General features: G+C 38.8%; 1 protein-coding gene across 4 annotated transcripts; it reads right to left on the bottom strand.

Moving 5' to 3' along the window:
- Positions 1 to 6188: 6188 nt before the first annotated feature.
- On the bottom strand, positions 6189 to 10755 carry armc1l (armadillo repeat containing 1, like). 4 transcript variants are annotated; one of them, XM_083521006.1, is made up of 7 exons: positions 10622 to 10755; positions 8899 to 9066; positions 8713 to 8804; positions 7892 to 8081; positions 7331 to 7447; positions 7089 to 7190; positions 6189 to 6643 (listed from the first exon to the last, which is right to left on the bottom strand). In XM_083521006.1, exons 2-7 carry the CDS (start codon positions 9049 to 9051, stop codon positions 6452 to 6454), a joined length of 846 nt encoding a protein of 281 aa, XP_083377132.1. In that variant the 5' UTR covers positions 9052 to 9066; positions 10622 to 10755; the 3' UTR covers positions 6189 to 6451. The 4 variants fall into 4 exon arrangements, with proteins under 4 accessions (XP_083377132.1, XP_083377129.1, XP_083377130.1 ...); XM_083521003.1 differs by having other exon boundaries at positions 8899 to 9063; XM_083521004.1 differs by having other exon boundaries at positions 7116 to 7190; positions 8899 to 9063; positions 10622 to 10753.
- Positions 10756 to 10757: the final 2 nt, after the last annotated feature.

Genomic DNA, 10757 nt, shown 5'->3' with positions numbered 1-10757 from the left:
TCATAGGATGTTTGTGTTCAACCCATTTAATTAAACCTGAAAGTCTGCCCTTCAATTGCATCTCAGTTGTTCATTTCAAATTCGATGTGGTGGCATGCGTAGCCCAAATCATGTAGATTGTGTCACTGTCCAAATATTTCTGGGCCTAACTATATACATATATATATTTCAAGAAATTGTTTCAGTGATGAATTGATAAATGGATTGTTTTGTTTTCCCAGCTTATACTGAACACTCCACCCTGCCTGCACTCTTTTCTGCACTCCTCTATCACACCCTCTAATACTTTGCACAGTTGATCCCAGGTACCTGAACTCCTCCACCTTCTCCACCTCTTCTCCCTGCAACCGCACCCCTCCACTGCCCTCCCTCTCATTCACACACATGTACTCTGTTTTACTCCTCCTCCATTTAAGGATGAGGCCACTGTGCTCATTGGGAACTTCAATGCTGCAGAAATGTTTCTGTACCCTCCTCCAGATCTGTGCCTCGATACAATTCCTTGGACTTCCTGGCTTGGTTTGTGCTCTGACATGCACTGTTAACTGTGGGACCTCATTTAGAAAGGTGTGTGCCTTTCCAAATCATGTCCAATCAATCAATTTACCACAGGTGGACTCTAATCAATTTGTAGCTACATCTCAAGGATGATCAGTGGAAACAGGATGCACCTGAGCTCAATTTTTTGAGCCATGGCAAAGGCTGTGAATATTTATTTATTTCTTCATAAATTTTATAAAAGACTTCAAACATTTCATGTTGTTATTATGGGGTTTTGTTTGTAAAATGTTCCAAATTGTGGAAAAAGTGAAGAATTTTTATTTAATCCGTTATATGTAGTTAGTATTCTTATGCTGTTTGGAGTGACCTTCATTATGTGTATGATATCCATATTTTTTCTTGTTTCATATAGAAACTACTTTAGTCACTTTAGTCAATACCAGAGATGCCCAAACCTTTTCCTATAAAAAAAAGGGCTAAAAAATAATACTAGTGTCCAAGTTTGGGCATCTATGGTCTATATGGTTATAGTATTTGGTCTGCAGAAGACTTTGTACAATAGACTGCACTGTAAATTATTTGACTATAAATTCACAGTAAATTACATGCAACTGGTTGCATTACTTTCACAGGAAGGTACTGTATTGTAACTTCACAGTAAATTACTGTCAAGTTGTTACTGTAAAGACTTGTGAAATGACAGCTGCTTACTGTAACCTCAAAGTAGTTAACATTAAAACAATGTTAAATTCAAATAAACACAATCAAAAATTTCATACATTTATTTCATACATATATTTATTTATTATTCGATGACTATCTCGAAAAAGATTTTCCAGACCTGCTTATACTTTACACTGTAAAAACCTGCACTTACATTTTTTTATTTAATTAACTTGAATTTTCTATTAAATTTCACCTTCTTGACCAATGAGGAGTTGCTATAAATTAAAAAAATTAATTTTAATTAGCTTAAGTTATTTTAAGTTTATTTTTTATAATTAATAGCATTTTTATAATTAATAGCAACTCCTCATTGGATCCATTTTTAGAAGGATCTTTAATTCTGTCCCCCACAAAAAGAGGTAGCAACCTCAGAAAACCCCAGTTTTGAACGGCATGCCCACTTAAGCGTTCGCTACCTGGAGACATGTCTGCTGGTTTGCTGTTGGCTTTTAACTGGTTTTTACATTTGTTTAATTGTAAGTAGGTAAAGTACTTCTGAACCAAGTGACCAACAAACAAGGCAAGGTCATAAGACACAATTCACAATATATGGATACACAAGTCTGTTTTATTTTAAAGTGTTTTAAACTTTACAGCGTTTGCAGACCCAGTGTTCATCGTCCCTGCATTTGGCACAGGTGAATTTCTGACATTTTGCACAGGTAAACCTGCTGCGATTCCTGTTGCAGCTCTCTTGCACCTGGCACTGCGTTGTCTGTACAGTTCCTGGCACAGCAGCTGCAACAGCTTTAGCAGCCTGCCTCTGTGCCAATTTGTCCTTGTGCTGCATGAATTGGCAACGAAGTTCCTTAGCTAGAATACTCAGAAACAATCTTCTTTTGCCTGTCCACCCTGTACATGCCTTGTACAAAATGTAGGCATTCACCGCCGCCAGGTCCAGCATATTGTAAAAAAACGCTACTGGCCACCTGCGTGTTGCTGCTCTTACGGAATACATCCGCACCATTTGGTCCAGCATGTCTACACGACACTGTAAAAGCAGAGAGAGAGAGAGAGAGAGAGAGAGTCATGAGTATATGTACGTTGTAGCACTGGTGTAAAATTATACACACATTCACATACCTTCATGTGGTTATAGTCTGTTAGCGTGTTGGGTTTCCTCTTTCTGCTGTCACCGATCGTCACGTCTTGGTGCATGGAACTTAGAACACACACACAGTCTTGTTTTTTTTAGGTGCATAAATTGTCAAGGAGACACTGCCACTTCTAAGCACTGAAGTGGAGAATACCTCTCGCTGTGCAGTGTCTTTTGCAAGTTGAGGAAGTTCACGCCGGACTTTATTTACCGTGCCCAGTAGCGTTGTTTTGCGCTGCAGCAGTCTGTGCGACAGTGACAGTGAAGTAAAGAAATTGTCCGTCGTGACATTTCTCCTATTATCCAAAAATGGCTCCATCAGATTCATGACCATGTCCTCTGCCAGCCTCTCCCCCTTCTGATGACTGGGGTCCTTTCCCAAGTAAGGAGATGCATTGCAGACATATTTGGTCTCAAAATCCGTGGCCATCCAGAACTTGATCCCAAATCTGTCTGGCTTGGTTGCGCTATATTATGTGAATGGACAACGAACCTTGGTAGGGAACAGCTGTTCATCTATGGTCATGTGTTCTCCTGGAGTGAAACTCTCAGCACAGTTCTTGTTGAAGCGTGTCCAGATGTCGGAGATCGCAGCAAATTTGTCTGTTTTCACCCGTTCTGCCCGTGTGTCCTTGTCATCAAATCGAAGGTGTTGCATAATTGAAATGAATCTATCTCGGGACATTGTCTCTTTGATTACTGGCACCAGAAAGCCTTCTGACCAGCAATCCACCATGGCACCAATGGGACACATGATTGCTCTTACAAACAGAATTGAAATGAATGCCTTCAGTTCATGAATTGCCAAATTCCAGTCCGGCTATGTTCTGCGGGCTTGATGGACCGTGCACTTCCTGATGGTCTGCAGCATTCCCACGTCTAACCTGCAAAGGTAGCTTTGGAGCACGCTTGTAATTCTATGCTGTCGAAAGATAAACAAATAGAGCATGGTAAATTTACATGAACCTCACTCTAAATGGGTTTATATAAATATCATATGTACTATGGCAATGACAAACCTTAGCAGACTTTGTGGGTCCAGCTTGCGCAGTGAAGCACGAGTGATTTGCTACTGCACTGGGCATTCCGATGTCCTCCTCTACCCACACAGTGCCGTCTGGCTCAGACAGGGCTTCCCAGTACCACGGTGCATCTTCCAAGGAGGCATGTTGGGTTCCTGTTCTGTCTCCTTTTCGGATTCCTCTGAGGAGGCATCAGTGGCCTGCTGGACAAATGAAATCTCTCCTCCATCAGAATCTGCTTCGTCCATTTCCTGAAGCCAGGCCAAAGCCTGTTGCGCGGAGAGGCTCCTCCTGCGTGGCAGTGATACGGAGGCCATCCTGATGTGCGTTCTCAAAAATGCGAAAAAGAAATGATTGTTATAATTCAGTGATGGCCAATGAAAATGAAATGACATCATTTTATTCCGTATGTGTACGAATATGTCAAAAACCATGGACCATAACTTCACTCAGCTTGACATTTGTGTACAAACATACATTGGAGACTGAAGTGCTAGCAAGTTTTTATGTTATTCATGTCATTGTATTAGCAACTTTTCATTCTCACACGATTTTTTTATAAATAAAACAGACGTGTTTCCTAATAATGTGAATGTGTGTCTTTAAAATTTCAGTGTGTGGGATATTTTGTATAGATACGGAAGGCATTTCTGAAAGTTTCCATGTCACACGCAGATGTTTCGCCTGCCTTGGATCGGAGCTACTCTGAGTAAACAAATGCAGATGCGCCAGGCCTCACAGGTAATGGGTGGTTTGCACAACAAAAGCAGGAGGAGAATCGAGCTGAAGAACTGTGAAAATTTCAACAGGGGTGAACACCACCTCGGGACTTTCACCAAAATAAAAAAGTCAGTAATTCTAGTGTTAACAGTAGGGGGGACATAAAATATACCATTTCTCATGAGCAAGGGGACACAAATAATACTTTGATCGTTATTATTGTAGCATGGAGACTGCATCATTATTGTTATTTTTTAAGTTTTTCTCAGGTTTAATGACAAAGCAAAACAAGGAATGAAAAAAAAGGTTTAACATTTTGATTAAAATAAATTAAGACACTTAAGAACAGAATAGAAATTGATTATACAAAAAAAAATTAAATACAGTGGGGTCAGTTGGGATGTAGCACAGTGCTCATTTAGTAAATGCACAGATAAACAATATGCTAATTGTGTGTTAATGTTAAATTAACATTATACCAACTAGCCCCAAATAAATCACTGCATGGGAAACGGCTTTGGCGTGTTAGTGTCAGTGCACTATGTTACAAGCTATTGTAAACAAGCTAACGTTCACTAGATAAGTCATATTTTAATCGCTAATAGAGCAGATCCATGGAAAATTACATCGTTAATCAGCATTTTTGCCGCAACTAATCGCATTATTTAAAGTGAATAAAATCCCCTAGTTGATGGAGTTGAACATTAATTGGGCCGCAGACACACACCTGACTCGTGTGTGTAGAGTAGGTGAGATGAACTGGGAAAACAGGCAGTGGGTCAAACCACTGTGAGGAAGGGGAGGGGGGAACTCAACTGTTTCGAAATGTATTTTTGCGGGTTTTATATGGCATTATTTTCCACAATAAAAGTCTCAACACTGTACTATATTGTGAAATGTCACAGTTAATGCCTGTGAAATGCAAATAATGTAAGCTATTATTAAAAAATTTAATAAATGTGACCCGTATAAAAGCACCTTTTATCTGGCAAGCTGTTTATTAACAGGTTTCATCATATGCAGTACATTTAAACAACATAAACATATTGATATAATTCAATCTGAAGTGAATAAACTCACTGACCATATCTGATCATGTCGCTTTCCATGGAATGTACTGCATATGATGAAACCTGTTAATTAACAGCTTGCCAGATGAAAGGTGCTTTTATACGGGTCACATTTATTTTTTACAGTACAGTGAAATTCTTTCTTCACATTTCCCAGCAATGTTAGGAAGCTGGGGTCAGAGCTCAGGGGGTCATGATACAGTGCCCCTGGAGCACAGAGGGTTAAGGGCTTTGCTTAAGGGCCCCAAAAGTGGCAACATGGCGATCCCAAGGTATGAACCCTCTACCTTCCGATCAGTAACCCAGTAACATTTTTTTTTCTTCATCAATCCCCGTTGATTCTGAATTATAGTGAGCTGAGTTACATTTACATTTTATATGTAATAACTGAATGAATAGTTAACTTACATTTGTATAAATAGCAATAAAATATGCACATTATTGTGTCTAAATGTGCAAAAAATATTTTGGACTGCTGAACCAGACACTAAAACAGAGCACGTCTTGCGTCCTCCTCCACTCATGACCTGGTGCTCATCCACACACCTGCTGCCACATAGATATATAAAGTTTGTACAGTATGTTACTGTAAATTGCTGCTTTGCTAAATTATGTACTGTAATTTGTTCAAATGTTGAGAGGTGACGGAGGTGTGATTGAGATGGTTTGGACATGTGCGGAGGAGGAACATATCGGTAGAAGGATGCTGAGGATGGAGCCACCAGGCAGGAGAAAAAGAGGAAGGTCAAGGAGGAGGTTTATGGATGTGGTGAAGGAAAACATGCAGATAGTTAATTTGAAAAAGGCAGATGTAGACGGATGATCCGCTGTGGCGACCCCTAATGGGAGCAGCCGAAAGAAGAAGAAGAAGAAGAAGATGTAGAGGACAGGGGGGTATGGAGACAGATAGTCCGCTTTGGCGACCCCTAGTGGGAGCGACCGAAAAAAAGGAAAATTTTACATCCTACACCAGAATTGATTTTAACTGCAAGCTCAAAAAGGTCTATTATTGTACTAATATTTTTTTTTTAAAAACAAGACAAGAAATGTAACTTAATCCACAGGTATGTATTTACACGACATCAAGTTAACAACTAAACAAACAACTTTCAAAATACAAACAGAGGTACAGACAGAAATCTTTTCTAAAATGTTACAGAAGGACGTGGAAAAATATTTAAAGACATTAAGCGCTATGCTTTAGTATTATAACAACTTTGTGATTTTATGGTGGGTGAATAGATATCAGCAAGTCCTTTGCTTTCTTCCTCGCCCTTGTGTGGTAGAGATATTTACACATGATGAAGCCCAACGCTTCACCAGTAGAAAGTTTTGGTAAGAAAGCTGGCCGCTGAGCTCAGCCAGCTCCCGGAGGCATCCTGTTTGGCGGCGGTGCGGGACACTGCGCGGTCCGTCTCCCTCTCTGGACTCTCGTCTTCTGGTAGATAATCTGGCAGGTGGCAATTCTCCTCTATGTGTGCGTCTGTGGTGTTGAGAGGGACGAGAACCTGCAGCCAGCAGGGCTGCTCGTTACTTACTGGACTTACGTTAAGAGCAAATATGTGAATAATTTTTTTAAATTACTTGTATATAAATATCACAAAAATAAATCACAAAGAAAAAGACGAAATGGAATTGTAGCACAAAAACCCTAAAATAAAAATAAAAATAATAAACAGCGAAGGTCTAGTGAGAAAAACTGGCCATGCTTTTTTTCCTAAGCAACATGTGCAATATGTCTGATAGCGTAACTACTTACTCGTGGTCTCTTTTTTCTTCTTCTGTATTTATACATTGTGTTGTGTATATACTATATTATGTCTCTATTCTTTTATATATTTGCACATTTCTTTTTTACGATCCAACCTAGCTATCAGTAAAATCCGCTATCGGTTGACCTCTACTGTTAAGCATGGTGGGAAGGTTCTCTAGGAAGTAAAGCTGATAAAAAACCTTGGTCAGAAGATCCATATCCCCTACCTCTTCTCCAACTTGATTCTTCACCACCTGCTGAGCTGAAAGCACTTTGGTGGAAGCAATAGCCGATGCCAGACTCTGAACGGGAGACAAAGTGCACTTTAATTATCTAACTTGGACTTCTGCAGGTTGAAAAATGAAAACACTCACATATTAAAATGATAATAAACAGAGTTACAGTTTCAGCTGAGAAGTGGAAGTAGTAGAAGAAGCCCTACCTCAGTGGGCAGGTCTGCACGCACACGCACTGTGCATCTCTTCATGGCCATCTGGAAAGTGAAGCTGATGACTCCTTTGACTTTCAGAAGAGCCTCTTCACACACACCTCGCTGATCCTTGAACGTTATATGTCACACGTTAAAAACGCTGCAATGTTTTGCATGGAATGGATCATGCGATTTTGGTTATATGGGGGTGCTCAATGTGGAATTAACATAACTTCCATTCCCCCCCAATATGTTAATACACAACCTATCATTATAATGCTGTAGAAAAATATTTTTAATGTGCATATATAAATTCCCCCATAACAGACTCAGGTTTCATCAGATCCCTGGGCGACACAGGAGCATCTTGGCGGCATGGTGCATTATAAACACATTTAAAGGTATATCTATATCTCTGTGTGATGTAAATCTTTAGTTGGGGACCCTAACCCTATTTGGGGACACCCCTACTTAATGTCTTTTCTAAATTATATTAGAGGTTGTTGAAAAGATTCAGAAGATTTGCGCAGAAAAACCAACAACACACAACCAAACGTATCGAAACACACTTACCGTTCCGTCCAAACCCTGTATGTGTAGTGTGACTGTTTTGGCCTTTTTATTGGAACTGTTGATGAAGAATTGAGGTTTATTCCTCCTCATCGGTTGCACGGGAGTTCTGAGAGATTCCGTGCTCACCGGAGTACTCAATACTTCATACACCTCTTTTGCAAGGTCTGTGATGTCAATACTCAGTCCACTGCTACATGAAGAATCAAAATAGTATCAGCATTCGATTCAATACCACAGCTGCAAAATTAAAAGGAAATTTAAAGAAAATTCAAAGAACTTTTAAGACTGAAAACTTTCCATGGGAATAAACTTGGAATTTACAATTTAACAGAAAACTTAAATGATGATTAAATAATATTGTGCATTCCTCCATAAAACAATTTCTTAAATCCTGCACAGAAAATAATGCAATAATGTCCATCGTAAATTACATAAATTTTACGTACATTTATATTTTAAACTGTCTTGTGCTGTGTGTAAGATGTTGTGCAGAAATATTATACTAATAGTTAAATCAAAAAGTTTTTTTTATTTTTTAACACGTATAAGTTTGCATGCATGTCAGTTTACGGCCAAACAAAATGTTTATATTTGTTTGTGTATGATACAGTTTATATAAATTTTCCCAAATTTCTAATTTATTTCGTATACATTCCGGAAAATTACCATAAAGTCCCAGTAAGTTTCCAACTTTGAATACTTTCAAAATTCCATAAGTTCCCATAAAAAGTTTTCAGAAATTTATTGAACATTTTTGCCCCTTTGCAACCTCATTTAAATAAATAAATTTATTAAAAAAACAAACAACAATAAATACTTACTTTTCCGCTAGCGTCTCCAAGCTCACCATCATGCCTAGCTCGTTTTTCATGGAGTCAACATTTTGAGATGATTCTGCCAGGTACCTCAGGGTCTAAGAACATGGAAAATCACAGTCACAACATATACACAACATTCCCTAACCTGTATTAGACTTACAGTAATATTCCACCATTCAGACTCTGTACCTGCAGAGTAGCGAAGACTACTTGAGGGTCTTTGTGGTCTAGGAACAGAACAAGACCAGGTAAACAACCCTCATCTTTTGCTATAGCCTCCCGATTCTGGGGTTCAGACGCCAGATCCCTCAGCTGGGTCACTACTGACAGTGCGTCCATCATCTTGCTGGCTATCTGCTAGGTTAGAGGACAGACCAGCTTTAAAACAAGACAAACATTCCTCCAATTACATTACCTTATGTCATTAAGTAGACAGAGAACGGTTTCTGTGTTATGAATCCATCAGACAACCATGTGATTATATTCCATGTCTAGATGGCAGTTTGTTTCTTAATGATGTTGGGAACATGGCTTATATGGTTCTTCACACCTCCTTTTCACCCTCCAGCACGGCCTGACTCATCCTGATGCTGTGCTGCTGCATAGAGGTCGACTGATTAATCGGTTTTCCGTTTAAACGGCACTGATTGTCGATTGCTGAAACTATCTGCAAAAATTCGTAGCGATAGTTTTTCCGGGTTGCATTGTACAGTACAAGTGCGGCCTCTAGAGACGAATCACTGATACCACGTGCTGTTTATTTATTAATTTTTTTATCATTTTAGATGCAATTGTTTGTATTTATTTGGAGTGGTACTTTTTGTTCCAGTTTGAATGCATGGCTTAGTTTCCTTAATATGTATTAATATATTCTTATTTAATTTATTCAGTGTTAAGAGTGTTTTTTTTTTTTAATCCATTTTAAAAACTATTGGTTGATTAATCGGTTCTCGGCAAGGAAAAACTTCCTGAAATGGTATAAGGAAGAAACCTTGAGAAGAACCAGATTTAGAAAGGAACCTCATCCTCATCATTGAATGTCCATGATGTCTCCAATGTCTCAGGATTGTCCCTGAGATGGTATGAGGAAGAAACCTTGAGAGGAACCAGACTTAGAAGGGAACCTTTATGAAAGCATTTCACTGCATGTCGTACCCTGTATGCATGTGTACGTGATGAATAAAATTTGATTAGATTTTTTTTCTATATCGAAATGTCCATTCAATACAGTTCCATCATTGTTAAAGTGTGCAGTGGTGAACACTTACATGCAGAACTGTTCCATTGCAATCCTAATCCATTAGATCCATTCATCTATCCATCTATCTATCCATCCATCCACCTATCTATAGATAGAATGCACAATAGATAGATAGATAGATAGATAGATAGATAGATAGATAGATAGATAGATAGAATACACAATAGATAGATGGATAGATAGATAGATAGATAGATAGAGAGACATAGAATGCACGATAGATAGATAGAATACACAATAGATAGATAGAATACACAATAGATAGATAGATAGATAGATAGATAGATAGATAGATAGATAGATAGATAGATAAAAAGTGCAGATATTGCACAATTGAATAGACACGTGATACCTATATGACCCATTCACATTATTTTGCCCTTGTAACTTCTTATACACACACTCTACAATTGAAAAATAAATAAAAAATAAAAGTAATATATTTTATTGTTATCAGTGAACCGTTAGGGGTGAAATTAAGCTAAGCGAGCACCGTCGACTCGAGCTAGCATCCATGCTAACATCCGAGCAGCCAAATATCGCTGCATTTCTTCAAAGTTTTTGGTATAACCGTGTAAAACCAAAATATTGCTTTATATTATAAAGTAATGATAATAATTAAAACCCCTATTCAGGACGTTAAAGTCTTACCGCTGGGTCCGCCGCAGCCTCGCTTACCGCAAATACAAATTTTCGCACTCGTTTTCGCTCAACGCTATTGGTCGACAGGTTGCACGGAAGAAGCAAGATAAGCCGCGCTGATTGGTGGGACGCGACTGCAGGTATG

This window comes from Silurus aristotelis (genome assembly GCF_946808225.1).
Source record: "Silurus aristotelis genome assembly, chromosome: 19".
NCBI lineage: Eukaryota > Metazoa > Chordata > Actinopteri > Siluriformes > Siluridae > Silurus > Silurus aristotelis.
This window is presented reverse-complemented; position numbering and strand designations above follow the sequence as displayed.